At 57.6% G+C, this 19,211-nt stretch overlaps 1 protein-coding gene across 5 annotated transcripts in view; it reads right to left on the bottom strand.

Annotated features, from left to right (window-relative positions):
• Positions 1 to 19,211, bottom strand: part of Acot7 (acyl-CoA thioesterase 7) — a 79,985-nt gene that overhangs the window by 36,461 nt on the left and 24,313 nt on the right. For all 5 annotated transcript variants that reach the window (XM_076861426.2, XM_076861422.2, XM_076861423.2 and 2 more), the window contains exons 3-5: positions 11,237 to 11,393; positions 7,015 to 7,106; positions 1,207 to 1,321 (exon numbers count right to left, since the gene is read on the bottom strand). In XM_076861426.2, the coding sequence (XP_076717541.1) occupies positions 1,207 to 1,321; positions 7,015 to 7,106; positions 11,237 to 11,393 (364 nt within the window). The remainder of the gene's footprint in view (positions 1 to 1,206; positions 1,322 to 7,014; positions 7,107 to 11,236; positions 11,394 to 19,211) is intronic.

Below are 19,211 nucleotides of genomic sequence, written 5' to 3'. Positions count from 1 at the left end.
TTTGTAAGGGGCTCTACTAGCAAAAAAAAAAAAAAAAAAAGTCAAAAGGGACCATGAACTAAAATCAGTTTCCAAGCATGTATGAGTTTGGGGGATGAACCCAGCTGCTATGTATAACCATAGCCACAGTTTAAAAAATACTCAAAATGCAGTCCTATCAAGGTAGACGTCACTCCTCTGTGCTCTTTCCTCAGGAGGGGTACAGAAAACCAGCACAGAACCCGGGCGACACTCTAGGCAAGGAAGAGCCTCCTCGGTCCAATATGGGGTAAGGGGCTCAGAATGCTCCCTTTGACTAACACAGCGGGAGAAGGACAGATTCTGAAAAATGTCACATGTCAGGGTTACAATCAGGGCACAGTGAGCGGAAAATACTCTTGAGTAAAAAAGCTGAGATTCACTGAAAACCCTAATTTTCACTGGCCAGCTGGTCAGGGAACGGGGCGAGCCAGGGTCTGCCCTCGGGGTTCTCACAGCCAGAGACAGGCTGTCCTGCTGCCCACTCTGCCCCTGGGGTCTGGCTCCCACCCAAGCTCTCCCCAGAAACTGCTCAGGGAGAGGCCACCCATGCCATGCAGCCCCACCCGGCCCTCTCCTCCCCTCCCCTCTGCTCTCAGGCCACACACCATCTTCTCTTCTTTTTAGTACCGGGGACTAAATCCAGGGGCACTCTACCAAGGCACTGCATCCCCAGCCCTGTTTTGTTTTGTTTGTAATTTGAGACTCGGTCTTGCTAAGCTGCTGAGGCTGGCCTCAAACCTGTGATCCTGCCTCAGCCTCTGGAGTGGCTACAATTACAGGCCTGTGCCACCAGGGCCCGCCACCGTCTCCTCTCCTGTGGTGAGATTTAGGGCCCACCTGGGAACTCAGAATGCTCTCCTCTTGACTGTAACTTAACCCCACCGGCCAAGGCCCCTTCCCCATGTGGGGTCCTGTGCTCGGGGTCTGGGTGTGCTCTCATCTTCTGGGGACACCATCTGAGCCTTGCCAGCTTCCCTCTCCCAGGAACATCCTGCACGCCAGGCCGCCTTTTAGGCCTCAGGGTCCGTCTGATCTGCTGGCTGGTCTCCCTCCCAGGAGCAGAGCCGGAGCCCAGGGTCACTGCTGGCAGTGTGTGCCCCAGGGCCTTGCAAATCACTGCTATGGAGCCACTCGTTGTCCATCATGCCTAATTTTCCAAAGATAACAACCCTCCCCCAGTCCCACCTGGGTTCTGGACGGGCTGGACAATGTCCCCATTCCTCCACTTGGTCTCCATGCGCTCCAGCTTCTGAGCTTCATACCGCTTCCGGCCTTCCTCCTCCTGCTCCTGCCGGGAATACTGGGGAAACAAGGTGAGGGCAGGCCTTAGGTGGGGACAAGGCCTTCCTTGAGCCTCAGGATTATCTGGCTTTTTGTAACTGGATCTACTGTATTTCCTGATAACATATTTGGTAAGGAACAAATACAGAGTAGGTAAAAATCTGCAGTCCCAATCCCAGAGAGAAGCAGGGCTGCTTGTGTGGCTCAGGTCCTTCCTGGAATCTCCCGTGAATATGTAAGAAGCTGTCATGCTACACACGGAGGCTAAACGTCACTCCACCGTGCCGTGGTTCTGTAACTGGTCTGTGTCTGGCCACCCAGCCTGCTCCCCATCCTTCACCACTGAGATAACACCACCCTGAGCACCCTCAACGCTCCTCACCTGTCGGCACCTGCTGCATTCCTGGAACTAGAACAGCCAAGTCTCAGGGCCTGTGTGTCCTGACCCTGGGCAGCTCTCCCCTGACAGGCCGCACCTCTGCAGGGCACCCAGGGCTGACACAGACACGAAGCTCTTAATGGACCATGGGGGTTCTGACCCGAGAAGTTAAAAATTTAAGTGTGGCCACGCCTGCAGTCCCAGCAATTCAGGAGACTGAGGCAAGAGGACCACTAGCCAGGCCACCCTGGGCAACATAGCGAGACCCTGTCTCAAACTAAAAAAATAAAAGGGGTGTGGACGTAGCTCAGTGGTGGAACGCCCTAGGGTCCAGTCCCCAGTACTGCAAGAGAAAAAATTGTGAACGTGACACGCAGACCAAGGCTGCTCTGTGCTGGGACCAGGACACTGGGTTTCTCTGTCCTGTGTTCACTTGCTGCATCCAGAGTCACCGCGCTCCCACCAGTGGAGGGGACATGCCACAGTCTCCCTGTGCTCTCCCCAGAAGGGCCTGGGTCTTGTGTGCTGGCTGCAGGCAATCTCAGCCCTTCATGCCCCTCGCCCAGTGCCATCTGCCTCTGGGCTGTGAGCCAGGCCCTTCCCTTGGGCTAGCCTCCCCACTGACTACCCCGTGGACCACCTCCCTGCCTTCTCCTCCTCCTTTACTCACGCAGCCAGCATTTCCAGCTGAGCCTTGGGTGCCTCTGTCCCTGCTGAAGCCCCTCTGACCTCTAAGCAAGTTCATCTCAGTTGCACGGAGACCTTTCTGAAGCCAGGTGTGAGCAGCTCCATGTTCCTGCTAATGGCCCAGATCCAACACTGAGAGGGTCCCAATGTCACCCAGGCTTGGTTACCATCCCCTTCTCCACGGAGGGAGTGCAGGGGTTTGTTTGAAGGAAATGAGCTGTGGGGAACCCAACCTGTTCCTGAAGTCTGTCATCCCAGGTAACGACTGCAGGAGCAGAGTCTGTGCCATGTCTACCCAGTAAAATCGCAGGCTGAACACCCATCCTCAGAAATGCCTTTCAAAGAGGTGGGGGGCACGCAGCTCAGTGACAGAGCACCCGCCTAGCGTGCACAAGGCCCTGGGTGCAATCCCCAGGCCCATCAAAAAAGAAAGAAAAAACCCCAGCTTTTTTTTTGTTTTTAAAAAGCCAACTGACATCTAAGCAACCCACACTGTGTCCAGCACACACCAGCGCTCTGTGGGCACGTGGGGAAACTGACAGGGCCAGACCTGGGCCTGATCCACAGGAAGAGGCCCAGGCTCTTCACTCACACTGCCTTTATATCTGGGAACCACTGGAACATTTTTTTTTTAAATATATATTATTTTAGTTGCCGTGGGACATAATAAATTTATTTTATTTACTTTTACGTGGTGCTGAGGATCAAACCCAGCACCTTACATGCGTTAGGCGAGTGCTCTACTGCTGAGCCCCAGCCCCAGTGCCCCCACTGGAACATTTTAATGAAGGGCTGCTGTGTGCTCACCCCGGGGGGCTCATCAGGCCAAGCCGGCAGGAAGCAGCAGGCAGCCCGGCCAGAACTCTCAGACCAGGCTCCCAACACAAGCCAGTCTGACCTTTGGGAAAATCATGTCCACCCCCAAGGCCACTGCGGATTCTCAGGTCTAAGTGTTCCAATCACTGGGAAGGTACCACCACTGCCAGGCAAGGGCAGGAGGTACAGCATGGAGACATAGTTGTACCCTAAATGGCACTGCCCTCAGCCAGCAGCCAGGCCCATGCGTGCTCAAGACGTCCACATGTGCACGTGGGTGTGAGCATGTCACACGGACGTCTATTTAGATACGGAGATGGAGGCTTCTCACATGAGCCGAGGTTACCTGTGAGGGGTGGTGGCAGGGTCCTGGCAGGGCACCCCGAGGCCAAACTCCCAGCACACACGTTCCTAGAACCAGAGAACACGCAGCCCTGTGCTCCGGATCAGCGGCAGCCCCAACTGCGGGCTGGACCACAGGTCAACAGCTCTGGGGCCTCTTTACAGCTGCAGCAGCCCCACCTGCAGGCCCTCCGCCAGGGCCAGGGTGGCACTTGTGCTTCATCAGCCACACCGAAGGAGCTATGGGGCTCCTCAGGGTGTGGGGGGCACCCTGACTGGGCAAGGGACACAGGCCAAGTGTGTGCTGAGGCCCTGTGTGGAGGGGACGGGAGCCACGGAGTCTGGGAGCCACAGGACCCTTGCCAGCAGCATGTGGCCCTAATGAGCAAAAAGGCAGCAACCCGGCCTCGCTCAGGCCACGAGTCCCCTGCAGGTGTGCTGAGGCCTACGTGTGGCCTGTCGGCATCTTAAAGCTAAACCAGGTGAGCAACTGCCCGTGAGTATGTGTGTATGTACCTGGGGGACTGACCCGAGGAACTGAGCTGCCAGAGAGCACTCGGGGGCAGAGAGAAGGGGCTCCGGCCACTTCCCGGGGAGCTGCCTGTGGGCCCACGCCAGCCAGCCTCCCAGGTCTTTGCCCCAGGGCACACTGCGTGTAACCCGTGCCACGTGCGACCCAGCCTAGAGCAGGGGAAGGACAGCCACCCAGGGAGGGTGGGGGAGGGCAGCACACTGGGCTGAACAGTGTCCCTCACATCTGACCTACAGCCTCAAAATGTGGACATTTTGGGAAAAGGGTTTCAGTAGATGTAATTAAGAAGTCACACGCAAAGGGACAGGCCCTAAATTCCACAACTGGTGTCCTTCTAGGAAAGCCACGTGAAGACACATTGCGGGGGAGCAGGTGGAGGCAGGAGCCCTGCAGCCGCCAGAGGATGGAGGCCGCAGGACATGGAGGGAGGCCGCTCTGGCTGCACCTGGACTTGGGGCTCTCGGCCTTTGGAACTGTGAGGGAATAATAAATTTCTTTTTTCTAATCTATACTTAGGAGTTTTGTTGTTTCCGCAGCCCTGGGGATTGAACCCAGGCCCGGGCACGTGCCCAGCAAGCACTATTAGTACTGAACAGCATCCCAGTCCACTTCCTTGAAGTCATTCGGCCCCTGGCACTTGGTCACAGTAGCCCCAGGACACTCACACACACAGGGAGGCTGCAAGGGGCTGCCTGCCAACACAGCTCACAGGGACCCGTGGTCACTCTGCTCACATGGTATTTGGCAGGGGGATGGGTGGGGATGGAGGGTCATTACAGCCAGAACCTGGAGGTGCTGTCCTTTGTTCTCACCATGTAAGTGCCAACTGACCCAGGCAAGGCCTACCTGCCCTTCCCAGGAAACATGAATGGGGTCTTCTGTTGTTCAGCGGGTTTATTGTTATTTATTATTTTAAATTTTTGGTACCAGGGATTGGACCAAAGGGTACTTAACCAGGGAGCCACATGCCAGACCTTTCTATTTTTTGAGACAGGGTCTCACTAAGTTGCTTAGAACCTAGTTAAATTGTTGAAGCTGTCCTTGAACTTGGGATCCTCCTGCCTCAGCCTCCCAAGCTGATTGCAGGTGTGGCCACCGCGCCCAGCAGGCGTTTTTGAGAAATGTTGCCGAACATGAAGCTGGACCCAGCAGCTGGCTACCCTCACCTGAAAAAGGCCACACCCAGGCCTTGACCAGCTTCACAGGGGCCCAGTCAGATAGAGCAGGGGCAGCATGAGGTGTCAGGAAGCCAGGCTCAGGGTGTCCCCATGGCCTTCCATCCACAGTGGCCACAGGGAGCTATCCCTCTCAGCTCTGGGGACCCAGGGCCAGACTGAAAGCTGGGCGGGGCTCTCCCCTGGGGAAGACCCCACCTGTGGGACCCACAGAGCAGAGGGCACTGAGAAAGGAACGGGGGTGGTGTCAAGAGCAGCTGGCTTCTCTGAGGGGTCTGTGGGCAAAGGCGCAGGCGGGACTCCAGACAGTCTGGTTCTCAGCTGGCCGCTCTGTGTTGGTCTGCAGCACTGGGGAGGCCCAGGGCCTGGTGTGTGCTGGGCAAGTGCTCCACCACTGAGCTACCCCCCAGCCCTCTGCACTGTATCCTGAGATGGCGTCTTGCTAAGCTGTTGAGGCTGACCTCCAATTTGCCATCCCCCTGCCTCAGCCTCCTGGGTCACTGCGATTACAGATATATACCACCATGCCCCCCACTCAGTTTACCATTTATTTAATTTTTTTTATTTTATTTTATTTTTAATATTTATTTTTTAGGTGTAGTTGGACACAACACAATGCCCCCATTTTTATGTGGTGCTGAGGATCAAACCCGGGTCCCGCCCATGCGAGGTGAGCGCTCTACCACTGAGCCACAATCCCAGCCCCACCATTTCTTTTTAAATTTTTTTTTTTTTTTAGTTGTTGATGGACCTTTACCTTATTTATTGATATGTGGTGCTGAGAATTGAACCCAGTGCCTCACTCATGCTAGGCAAGAGCTCTGCCACTGAGCCACAGCTCCAGCCCTCAATTTATCATTTCTAAAAGTGGATTCCATATAAATCTCCACTGCAGAACGAAGTCTGGGGCTGGGGCTATAGCTCAGTTGGTAGAGTGCTTGCCTTGCATGCACAAGGCCCTGGGTTCAATCCCTAGCAACACAAAAAAATAAAATAAAATAAAAAATAAAAAAAAAAAAGAAGTTTGCGGTCGAGCAGACACTGCTGAGCCTGAAGGTCTCGGCCTCTTCCTGAGGGCAGCAAACCTTCATAGGTCAAGCCTCAGAGTTACTAGTCACAGGTGACCACAGTTCTAACAGATTCAGAGTCCAGGAGGTGGTGAGGGGGACAGCGAGGGAGTGGGTGAAACTCCCTTCCCAAGTGTCTGTCTCCCACGGTTCTGCATGGTGGGGCGCACGGGCCTGCCCGCCAGCCTCCTGGGTGGCCCAGGAATGCACACGGATGGCCGTGCTGCTCCGGAGCTTCCCTGCCCAGCAGAACCACAGGGGAGGCCAACACGGCAGTGGCAGAGGGGAGACAGCAGGGCTCCCAAGAGGGATTTGAGTCGTGGTGCCCTCTGCACGAGGAACCAAGCGGAAAACCAGCCCTGCGGGTCCTGAAACGCAGCCCGCAGGTCCTGGCTCTTGGCGGGACACACAGCTCCTCCGGTCCCTGTTGTCAGCCTCCTCCCTGGTAGCAAGTGTGGCACAAAGGTCCTACGGGGGAGGACGCCCGTCCACAGGTTCTGGGCAACTGGCACTCACGTTCCCAGCAAGAAGGGAAACACCAACACCCGCACCCTGGCCCCCTTCCACGCCACTGCCTCAGAGTAAGAGCCTGGCGTCCCCCAGGCCCAGGGCCGGGGTGCTGCTCCCCCACGCCTCTCAGCTGAAGGGGCCCCCCACCGTCACACAAGGGCCTCGCCTCTGCACGCCTCCTGAGACAAGTGAGGGGCCACCTACCACGACAGGAGGCACCTCCAGGACCTTGTCCACATTCTTCAGCGACAGGGGCACGTACCACAGCGTAGCCTTATTGGTCAGCTTTTTGGTACCTTAAGAGAAGAAAATAATCACATGAGTGACGCCCTGGGAAGCGGGATGCATGAGCAGGGGCTGCCACCAGCCCAGGGCACCAGAGCCACAGTGCCATCTCCTCTGGCCCCAGCCCACAAGGTCTTTCTCTGCCTCCTGGCCTGGGTCATGCCATCATGCAGCATGGACCAGAGACCCACGAGCCATGCACAGAGGCTGCACAGGGCACAGCACTGTTGCTAGAAGCCCAGAGCCTCAGCCCCTCCCCATGCTGCCCACCTCGGGGAGTCTCCCTCTCCAGAGGCTGCTTTCTAACACAGAGTCACATTGGTGTTTTGACAGAGGGACCGTCTGATTACAAACTTGTCAGAAGCCTCCAGGAGCCTCCCAGGCAAAGGAAGGACCTTCCGGGTGCCGGTGGACCCTTCAACAGCAGGGTACGGAGGAGCCAGGCTGGGCTGACTCACTTGCTGGCTCTCATCCCCACCAGGACACACTGTTGACATGAGGTGTCAAAGTCCACTGAGGAGCTCAAAGTCCCAATGCCTGAATAAGCTGCATCTTCTGAACACTGTCCACCTATCCCAACATGCTGAGACTCCTGCCAGCCGAGGAACCCAGAAAGTCAGGCGGCCCATGCAGACACGATGCAAGGCTTGGAAGACACGCTGCACCCAGGCCAAGCGCCCCAGGGAGGGGCAGGCAGCTCACCTTGACGCTACCCCCAGGACTCCCTCAACCTTCTCCTGCACACAGACCCTGGCACTTGCTGCTGGCCAACTCAAAGCTCCAATGCAGAGCTCCCCAGTGCCTCAACATGGCTGTGGGCTGTGGGCTGTGCACTCCCTTGGGGCACTGAGGCCAGCCATGGGCCCCCAGGGCAGGCAGCCTGGCTGAGCTGAGCACCATGGCTCCTGGCCTGCTGGTGCCAAGAGTTTAGAGACCACTGGTCCACATCCCTCATTTATACAAGAAACCCCAAGCTGTTAAGCAGTTTAGCCAGGGTCACATGGCAACTTGGTGATTGAGTGCAAACCCAGGCTTCCCAGGTCCCAGTTAATCACGGGATTTGTAAGGATGCCTTTAAAAAAGAGGCCCCTGGGGTGGGAACTGTGGCTCACTGGTGGGGCACTTCAAACTCAGTGTGAGGCCGTGGGTTGGATCCTTAGCACCACATAAAAATAAATATATAAATAAACAAAGATATTGTATCCATCTACAACTAAAATATATATATAATAACTTTAAAAAAACACCCAAGGTAGCTAGCTCCTGGCTGGAGTGCGGCTCAGCAGGAAAGCCTGCCTGGCGTGCCTGCAGCCCTGGGTCCAACCCCCAGCACCACAAAACAAAGAGTCAAAAGGAGGTGCTGCAACACAGAGAGGCAGGATCCGGTGTGGCACAGGACTCCAGAGCGAGGGCGGGCAGCAGGGTTGGAGAGAAGCGCAGCCTGCCCCTGCCCTCAGACGGGCCTCCCCAGCAGGAACCCGGGCTTCCAACACTCCGGCGAGGCCCAAGCCAAGCCCCAGGGCTCTCAACGAAAGAGGCCAGCCGGGCTCCAAACTCCGCCATCGCCATCGCCATCGCCATCGCCATCGCCATCCCCATCCCCATCCCCAGCGCACCCTGCACACCCACACCACAGGACAACCGCTCCCCAGGCTGGGAACCACAGCCAATGCTGTGGGAAAATATTTCCACCACGCTTTGACTGAGAGTGAATCTGACAACCTGCTTTTGGGAATAAAGATTTCCTGTTGGATGCGCCAGAGCCAGCCTGCTGAGCTGGTTGCCATGGAAACCTGAGTGGCCTGATAAACCTAAATGAACACCACAGAAAATACATTAATTGTACATTTGCCACCATATAACAGAGCCACGGCCAGACCCAGAGCGTTGAAAACATGTCTTCCTGAGCCTTAAGAGCGCCCCGCCACTCTCTGGAGCAACCTGCAGCCATCAAGTCCCTGTTGGCTTAATATTTGGACAGGTGCTGGAGCGAGCGGGGTCTCAAGACCGAGGTCTGGGGGCTGTGCCTGGCCTGCGAGGGGGTGGAGCACGGGGTCCTGCCTCCTGGGTGAGGAGAGGGCCCACGTGCGTCCCCATCCCTCAGGGTCACTGGCCCATTCAGCCAGGAGTACCACCACGTGCCACGTGTGTACAACAGGGTCCTCACGAGCTTACCTTCCAGTGGACACGTGGGCAAAAAAAGACATGTAAGGACAGAGAGAAAGGCCTGGAGGAACGAGAGGGACCCGCTGGGGGTCCACAGGTGGAGAGCTGGAGATGAAGGGAGGGGCCCCGGGTCCCAGAACGTGGTCCCAGGAGGGGGCATCCAGTACTGCCGCGGGGCCCTGGAGCAGGATGGCCAAGATGTGGAGAGAAGCCAAGCCCCTCTGGGCTCCAAGGCCACACTGCCCCAATCCTGTGCCCCAGGGAAGGGGTGAGCCTGGGAGGAAGAACCCAAGGTCATGGCCCCATCCAGAAAGCTGCCAAGTGTGGCTGGCTTCCTCCAAGCCCCTTTTTTGTCTGAAGAAAACTCTCCAGCAGTGCCCATGCCTCAGAGCAGGAGAAGCCCAGGGGCAGGACGCTGGGGACACCAGGGAAGGGACCCCGTGGAGAAGTATTCCTACAGGGCGGAGGGCTGTGCCGAACCCACCAATGTGGGCTCTTGGCAGAGCCTCCTGCCCCTCTGTCCACTCTCACCCTGAAGCACGAGGGGTCCTTAAGGACATGTCCATTGGGTGCTCTGTGTCCTGAGCCAGCAGAGCTGCTGGGAGTTGTGACCCAGGGCAGAGCTGCAGCCTCAGCACCACTGACCTGGAGCAGGACCATTCTCGGCTGGGGAGAGTCCTAACCTGCCTCTCCCCATCCCAAATAGGTGCCGTCCTGTTCACCGGGCCCAGGGCTGTGCTTCTGAGGCTTCCGAGACAGCCCTGCCCTGCCCTGCCCTCCATTTCTGAAGCCAGAGAGGGCCACAACCACCCACGAGGGGTAGGAGAACCAGGAGGCAAAGGTGAGGGTGGTCATCTCCCCCTCTGCAGGACAGGCCCAGGAGAGGAAGGGCTGGCCGCCCACGGGGCAGAGGGGCCCCACCCTGCACCTGGCCTGGCCCTGTGCCATAGCCTGAAACTAGCACCCAAGGGCCCCTCTGAGGCCAGCATGCTGGGTTCTATTTGGGGTGTAGGACAGAATGAGGATGGTCCTCCTCCCCAGGCCTGGCTCTGCTGAGCCCTTCCCTGTGCGTCACTGGGTTGATGCAACCTGTTCCGATCTCTAGCCCTGCTGAGGTCACTGCTCCTGGACCTCTTTTTTTTTGGTACGGGGGACTGAACACAGGGGCACTCGACCGCTAAGCCACATCCCAGCCCTATTTTGTATTTATCTAGAGACAGGGTCTCACTGAGTTGCTTAGGACCTCACTGTTGCATAGGCTGGCTTTGAACTCGCGATCCTCCTGCCTCAGCTTCCCGAGCCACTGGGCTTACAGGAGGATGGCACTCCTGGACCTTAAAGGAAGGAGACTGGAGCCTGAGACAACCCTGCACCAGCATTCTGCAGGGCCTCCACTGCCAAGTAATGGGGGAAGGGCCTCCCACCCTCAGGGGCCTCGAGGTGGCTACAGAACACGCAGGGCTAGCACGCAGGCTAGCGGGGATGAAAAGGCGCCCTCTCCACCACTAACTGGTTATAAGAAGCATGAGAGCGTGTGAGAAGCCTTGCTCTCCTGAGGGCAAGAGGAAGAGGAAAGGGGTTTCCATGGTTACCAAGGCCACAGAGAAGGCTCTGCTGAAACTGAGGCAAAGAAAGGTTCAACCCGCGAGCTCCTCACTAGGCCAGATTTCCACCCAGGCTGGCCTGACCCTCCCAGGGGCAGGCAGCGTCCTCCATCCAGAAGGGCAAGTAGGACACAGAGCAGGTAATGCCCCCAGACCACTCCCGTGCCCAGTCCAGACAAGCTGGCCATGGGGAGGCAGGGAACCAGGGTTGCATCCTGCTCTGGCTGCGTGGTCTGGCCCCCATCTGTATTATAGGACATGGGAACTGGGGGTCATTAGGGAAAGCAGCCGGCCTCCTGAGCCATCGTGGCCACTGCTGAGGCATCTACATTCCCACCCGAAGTGGCATGGCGAGGAGCGCTGCGAGTTACCTGTGAGGATGTTCTCAGACATCACGTTGACCTGGACCTCCACTGAGTGCTTGGAGGTGTAGGTGATCTCCGCGCTGACGTGCGCCACCTCCCCAATGCACATGGGAGACAGGAAGTCAGTGCGCTCCACACGGGCCAGGGCAGCCACACAGCGCTCCTGCAGAGACAGAGACAGCCCGTCAGCCATCCCGCCCTGGGGACGCACCCCACAGCCCGCCTGACTGTAAAGCAGCTCAAGGTGCTAGACGCACAGGACCCCGGGAAAGCCACCCAGAGCAGCCACTGGCCACATCTCGGGTCAGGCGATCGCCAGTGACATCTAAACTTTCTTTCCTAAAGGCACATCACTTGGTAACACAAAGCAAACATGCTCCTGGGAGACCTGGAATCTTCCTAAGAACAGGGCCTGGCTGGCTGTGCCGGCTCCCGTTCCACGCCTTCTGTCTAAGCCTCTGGGGGAAACTAGATGTCTGCTTTCACACTCAACAGGGGATGGACAATCTGTCCCTGTCGTGGCAGCTCTTTGCAGTGACTACTTTTATCTCATTTAGATTTTATTTTTTCAAAGAGGCAGCCCATTCTCATAATTCAAATTCAGAAGGAATGAAAGGGTACGCATTGCCACCTGTCCCCAGCCACCAAGGATCCTGAGGAGCCTACATTGACAGATGCACCTCTACACCACAAGATGGGTCTCTGAGCCCATGCGCCTCTTTCTTCCTCTGCCTTGAGGGTGGTCCCATGGGTACACGTCACGGTCTATTCAGGCAGTTTTATTCCAAGGACACTGACCTCATTCACAAGAGCTTTGGGGGACACAAACCTTCAGCCCACAGCAGAACCCAACAGGCTCCCTAACCCTGTCCATGGTACCCCGCTGCAAAACTATCTGTAATGGCCAAACAGAGCGGGATCTCTGCTGCCAGAGTTCAGGGAGGGCCTGAGTCGCTCCCCAGGGTAAACGATGCCATGGCGGGCTCCTTTCACCTAAAGATTTTCTGTGCTGCCATTGTCTTCTGGGTCCAGCGGACCAAGATTTGGATAGACATTCCCAGAGTCTTTTTCAAAAGGCCAGCAGTGGTCCCCCAGCCTCCGGTGCCACACACTTCCTTACTGGATCTAAGGGCCGACTCATGTTCACCGATGCTGGTGGAACTAGAGTCTGTGTGGGAGCTGGCATCGTGGGCCTCATCCTCCTGGGGTTCCTCAGCACTGCAGGACTTTCTGCTGGAAACTGCCGTCTTCCTCAGGATGCTACTGGCAGGAGGGGTAGGGACAACGGCGATCGCCACTGCACCCTTTTCCAAGGCTGAGACCTCAGGCAAGCTGCCCATGGTCATAGGTGAGCAGGTGCAGGCAGTGCAAGCCCTGCTGTGTGGACCACAACCTAGTCACCAGCTGCCTGCCCCCACCCGTGGCACGATGCGCGGCTGAGAACCACGGTTCCAGGGCCCACCACAAGTCAGAACGTGCCTCCCTGGAAGCAGTCAGGGAACCCTGAATATAACCCTCTCCCAGGCAACTCTGTGTTGCTGAACCATAAACCTGGCGGGACAGCTCTCAGCAGGCAACTGGAGCTGTGCAGAAAACAGGGGCACCTGGATGAAGTCCTAAAGCCAAGCTGGCCAGGGAGAGCAGCTTCCCCACTGACTGCAGGGTGCCTGCCCCACCCACAGCCCCCCCCCCTCCATGCTTCAGTGGCGGCAGGAATCAGACTTGGCCTGGAACATCCGCGTGGATATGGCACCACCCTCTGGCAGGAAGCTGGAAGGACAAGGGCTGCATGGACCCACACAGGTCGGCACCACCTCTGGGTCTGGGAGCACCACTAACAGCCCAAGCTCTGCAGGCAGACCAGAAAACTGGCGAAGCAAGCGGCCGTTACCGGGAGTGCTCAAGTTAAGTCATGGTACAGACTTGCTCACACGCACAAGACATGCACATCTTGGGGACGGGGGCCTGGCACCTCCCGCTCTGCACTTGTGGTTGACCAGCAGACACTACAGCCTTCTGCACTCCAGAACATGGGTGGGCTGCAGACTCCATCAGCGATGGGTACAGAGCCAGCCACTGCCCTCTGCAGGCCTGCAGGGACGAGTCGGAGCATCTGGGCTCCAGGGCCGGGTGGTCATCAAGTCAACACCACATAAGTCCTGTCGGGTAGAGGCTCAGGAGACCCCACAGGGATGTAGTGGGGAGAAGACATCAGACAAGGAGATGCTGAGACCCAAATGGGACCAGGGGTCGGCAGGGAGATAGGGGGACTCCAGGGAGCAGGGCCAGGACTCCCGAGAGGGGCGGAGGAGGAGCAAAGGCTGCCGCTCTGCTCAGGTTGGTCCTCCAGGCAGTGCTGCAAGATGGAGTGACTTGTGGCAGGAGGAAAATCCAGAGTTCCTCTGCACTGTCCCCAGGGTTGGACCCCCATGAGCCTTCCCACACAGCTACCACCAGGCCAGTGTGGGGACACCTGGTGCCTGCCCTTCCTTCCCTCTTGGGAGACCACCTATGAACCTTGAGTTTTGCTCTCTGGACTTAAAACACTGAAGAAGGGCAGGGAGCTGCTCCACAGCCATGGGGGGCCTTGCTATGGCCTCGCTCCTGGCGAAACCCTGGGGGAAGGCAGCTGTGCTATTCAGCACTTGGGCTGCTATGACCGCATCTGATGGGTGCAGGTGGCAGGAGTCGTACCCAGGGCAGCTCTGATGTGACTGAGCGGCTGTCTCCTAGGACCTAGCAGGGCGCTAGGTCCAGACTGCCACCGACCGGTAGACCCAGAAATCAACATGTGGCCTAGGAACATTTGCACTCAGCTCTCCAGCTGGTGTCAGGAGTGCCCTGCACCTTCCTGCTCCAGAGCCTGCAGGCAAGGGCAGCGGCACCTCGGAGGACCTTGAGCAGTCTGATCAGCATCTGCCCATAAGTGCCCTCCGCTGTACCCCAGAAGCCAATCAGTGTCATTCTGTCACTGGGGAGCTGTGGACAGGATTCCTGATCTGTCCTGGGGCTTCAGCAGGACAGTAGCTTCAGAGACTGAGTCGGGTTCAAGGGCCAGCTCTGCTGCCTACTAGCTCAGGGATGTCGGGCAGTCTGAGCCTCTTCACAGGCACAGTTAATAAACGGTACCACCGAGCTGCTGCACAGGTTCTGAGTGGGGAAACGCACTGCTTATGAAAGGCCCGGGAGGGACAGCACCACCACCATTTGTCTTACCTGCCCCCACCCCTGTGGCTGAGGGCAGCTCAGAAGGGCGGTTCTGTGCCCTCTGGAAAGGCACAGGACTTCTCTAGGCCTCAGTGTCCTCACCAGGAAAACAGGATTAAGAACAAAGCCTCTCAGCTGACGGCAGGAACAGTCACGTAGGGTGAGGAAGGTCAGGCACAGGTGGGCAGAGGCACATCACGAGGGCTCCTTAGACACGCTCTCTGTAGACACCTTCCAGAAGCCCACAGCATCCAGCGCCAGCCTCAGCCCTCTGGGCCAAGCACCCTGTGGGAACCAGGACACACACCACTGCCCTCGCAGGGGGCCAGGTCCTGGGGAGGCAAGGCTGCGTGCTGGGGTTGCACAGAGACCGCAGACAGCAGAGGGAAGGGCCGGGGAGTACCTGGGGAAGAGGGCCTCAGGCAGAGAGAAGAGCCAGAGCAAAGGCCCTGAGGCAGGGAGAGCTGCAAGAGATGAGGTCCCAGAGCTGGGGCAAGATAGGGACTTGGGCTTGACGCCGAGAGAAGGGAGCTGCCCTGCAGTGGTGTCCACTGATTCCACACGTAAAGGACTCTGGCGACTGCTGGAGCACAGATGAGGTGGGAAGTGGGCAGGGACTGCTGGGGTGACCTATCAGGAGGCTCACACCAGGTGGACGGGGCAAGAGGAGGTGACTTGGAGCTGGCCAGTGCTCAGGTCAGGCTGCACCCGGAAGATAAGCCAGCAAGATGTGCTGCCTCAGAGTGCCTCAGTGTGAGAAGAAAAGAGGTGTGAAGGGAGACCCCAGGTCTGACCTGAGTCATGAGGGTTTGCAGAGGTCATTCACCAGGAGAGGACACTGCAGGAGAAGTGAGCCTGGGTCCACTGAGGTCCGGAGACTGGCCCTGTGGTATGAGTCGCAGGCTGGGGGCCACCACCAGGGCCTAGTGAAGTTCCCCAGTTGTCAGCCTTCAGCCACCTGCAACTAGGGGTGCTGCGCTGCCTGGAAGTGAAACCCCTCCTGAGCCTGGAACCTCTAAACCATTATTCTGGGGTCCACCTGCCCAGAGGCTTCGCCCAGCCAAGGTGTCTGGACTGTTCCTCCACACGGCAGGCCTAGAGTAACAGGGGCTCCAAGCAGAGTTCCAGGCCTGGACTCATGGCCCAGACCTATCCGACCCCTTGGGTGGCCTCCACCTCTCCCAAGGCTCAGTTTCCTCATCTGTGCAACAGGGATGACAAGAACAGCAAGGCCACCACATCTCCAGCCGTCCCAAGGATCACTGAGCTGAAGCTCTCCCGAGCTCTGCCAACACTGCTGACCACATGGTTTCTACAGCCTCAACTGCATGGGTGCCCCCTTGTCTCCTGAGCCCCGCCATGCCCCAGTCCTGGGGCTCTTCCTTCCTCATGTCACCCGCTCTTGCCAGGCCTGCCTGGGACCGTCTTTCTCTTGAAGGTCTACCAGGGCCTTGGCCCACTCCTTCCTGGCCTCCTGCAGGCCCATCCTCCTGCAGCCACCAGAGGGTGCTCTGATGTGGCCTGGTGGCAGCCCAGCTTCTCCTGACCCCCCTGGATAGCACAAAGCCAACTGACCAGGTGGGCCAGCCTCCTCCACCAGGCCAGGCCCCCATGTCCACCTGTCCACAGCGCCCTGCCCTGGCACGTTCTGTGCACGCGGGCTTTGGCTTCTCCACTGGAAAACAGGGCCCACCACTGAGGGTTGAATGTGCATACTACGGTCACAATGTCTGTGTTCCCCAAAATTCATGTGTTGAAACTCATGTTTGAGGAAGTGGGGCTTTGGGGAAGGGAATAGGTCATGAGGGGGGAGCCCTCGTGAATGAGGTCAGTGGCCTTCAAAAGGGGCCCCAGAGAGGTCCTTCACAGCTTCCACCAGGAGAGGCAGTGGAGAGGCGGGAGAGCCGTCTGTGGCTTCCAGGCCTGCCCATCCAGGCACAGGTGGAGGCGAGGCAAGGACGGCCCCAGAGCACTGCCCAAGGAAATCAAGCAAGCGACGCGACAAGAAGCTACTTGCCCTACATTGTACCTATCAAGGTGTGACAGCATCGTATCTTAATAGCAACATATACACCTTACTGAAAGTTACTTTATCGTGGGGCTGGGGGCTGCAGCTCAGGGGTAGAGCACCTGCCCAGCACGCGTGCGGCCCAGGGTTCCATCCCCAGCACCACAAACAAACTTCAATGCTCAAAAGTGCTAATGATCATCTGCGTCTTGAGCAAGCCAGAATCTCTGCTGGTGGAGGCTCTTGCCTGTCATTTCTGACTCAGACTGGTCAGTGGCCGGAGAGGCTGCGGTGGTTTCTTTCTTTGTTTTTTGGGTGGTCCTGGGGATGGAACCCCAGTTCCCGCCCACAGTGTGCACGTGCTCTCCCACTGGGCTGCAGCCCCAGCCCACCAGTTTCTTAAAACAAAACAGAAGTTCACCACATCAACTGACTTCGCTCCAAGGTCTCTGCAGGGGACGCTGCTGACAGCACCATACCCACAGTCACAGTCAATCCTCTGAATCCCTGCGGCCACTCCTCAACTTAGTTTATGTGACATTCTCAAGCCTCTGTCGACACTTCAGCAGCAGCGTTCCCTGCACCCTCAGTGGATTCCATCTCCAGACAGCGCTCTCGTAGCTCATCAGTAAGAGGCAGCTCCTTGTCCCTTGAGATGGCAGCAGTCAAGCCCACTTCCGGCTCCACTTCCAGTCCCCCTGCTGTTCCCACCGCACCTGCAGCTCCTCCTCCACTGGAATCCAGAAGCCCTCGAGAGGGCCACAATCGCTGGATCAACCCCGTCCAGACTCCCGTGAAGCGCTGGTGTTCTGACCTCCTCCCTGAGTCCCAGGTGCTCTTAATGTCATCTTGAATGGCGGGTCCTTTCCAGAGGCGTCCTGTTGACTTTGCCCAGATCCATCAGAGGGACACTGTTTAGTGTACTTTGCTGTGTGCAGTGCTGGGCCTCACGCAGGCTGGGCAAGCGCTCTGCGCTACTGATGGCAGCCACGGCCTTAGGAAATGTGTCTCTGTGATAATCAGACTTAGGATCTACGTCACTCCTGATCCGGAGCTGCACAGTGAGGCTGTTGGCAGGCATGAAAGGACATCAATCTCGCGGAGCATCTCCCCAGAGCCCCTGGGAGACCAGCGCGCTGTCGGTGAGCAGTAACGCTTGGGAAGGACTCTCTTCTCACGCAGCGGGCTCACGGTGGATGCGCTCAGCAAGCCACGTGACAACAGGGACGACACAGCCTTGGCCATTCCCTTTACGGAGCACAGGCAGCAGAGCTGTGTCATTCGGAAGGCCCCAACGGGCTTCACCTTCCCCTTGAAGTCACCAGCTGCCTTCGCCCCTAACAAGGAGTCAGCTGTCCTTTGATGGCCTGCTCAGGCGTTGACTTCTCCGTAGCCATCAAAGTCCTGGGCAGCACCTGCTTCCACAGAAGGCTGCTCCGTCTACACTGGAAATCTGCTGCTGGTGCAGCGGCTCCTTCAGCCGTCCCGGGGGACGATCCTGAGGACAACTCTGAGCTTCTTCACTGCCCTTGCTGCGTCACCTGCACCGGGACTGGTGGAGCCTCAGGAGCGACCTCCGCAGCCTCGGCCGTTTCTCCTGCAGCTGCCTCACCTCTCGGTCCCCCAAGAGGGAGAGTGGGGGCCTGGCTCTGGCTACACCTGGCTCAAGGCAACGCTGTGGCTGGTTTGATCTTCTGTCCAGAGCACTGAGCCATTCTCCAGATCGGCAATCAGGCTTGTGAAGGTTTGGGTCTAAGAGGTGCCAGAGGCCATGAGTCAACAGCTGGGCCTGCAGCCAGTGCTGCTGCTGGGAGGTGACTGAAACTTCAGGATGGGAAGCCTGGTTGGAAGAGGTGGGGACCTGCCTCTGAGGGGTGTGTCTTGTCCTTGGATCCTCCCTGGCTGCCTTGGGCTTAGCAGTCCCCCATGCCACACCCTCCAGTCACCATGTCTCACCTCAGGCCCAAGGCAACTGAGCCAGTCTCCTGAGCCAAGACAAACCTGTCCTCCTCCAAGATGTTCTTCACAGGTGTCTGCCCCGGTGACAGCCAACACCTGACAGGTGGCTTTCAGCACCCCTCCCAGAGCGTCTTCCGCCTACAGAGCTCCCAGCCCTCAGCTGTCTGGGCAGCTCCCCACACCGTCCACTCATCACGCCGTCCACTCCCACTGTAGGTGTTTCTAGCTTGATTTGAAGGGAGACGTGTGAGTCTTCCTCTCAGGTGAACTTGCAGAGGCTACTCTGGAGTTACCAGCTCTCTGATTTCAGCATCATTATGTTTCAAGGAGCAGGAAAGCCCAAGAACAGGGAGACAGCTGGTGGAACAGTCAGCACACGCACATTCATGATGAAGTTTACCCACTTACACCACTTAGAGAGTTGCAGCTCATGGCACCCCAAACAACTGGACAGTGACACCAAAGTTCACTGATCAGGCCGGGCATGGTGGTGCCTGCCTGTAATCTCAGTGCCTTGGGAGGCTGAGGCAGGAGGATCACAAATTCAAGGCCAGCCTCAGCAACTTAGTGAGGTTGAAAGCCTGTCTCACCAAGGGATGTAAAATATATGAAAAGCCTAAGAAACGACTGGGGATGTGGCTCAGTGGTTAAGTGTTGAGAGCCACAGTTTAGTTGGAATGACGCCTGGCATTTTGCTAGAGGGAATGGTTGAAAGATGACCCTGCTCCGGGATTAGGGCGGCTCCAGGATTAGGGCGGATCCTGCTGGGAATAGGGTGGCTCCAGGATTAAGGCTGATCCTGCTGCC

Source organism: Callospermophilus lateralis, chromosome 7, assembly GCF_048772815.1.
Source record: "Callospermophilus lateralis isolate mCalLat2 chromosome 7, mCalLat2.hap1, whole genome shotgun sequence".
In the NCBI taxonomy this organism is placed as follows: Eukaryota; Metazoa; Chordata; class Mammalia; order Rodentia; family Sciuridae; genus Callospermophilus; species Callospermophilus lateralis.
Note: the sequence above shows the minus strand (reverse complement) of the source record. Positions and strands in the feature narration are given on the sequence as shown.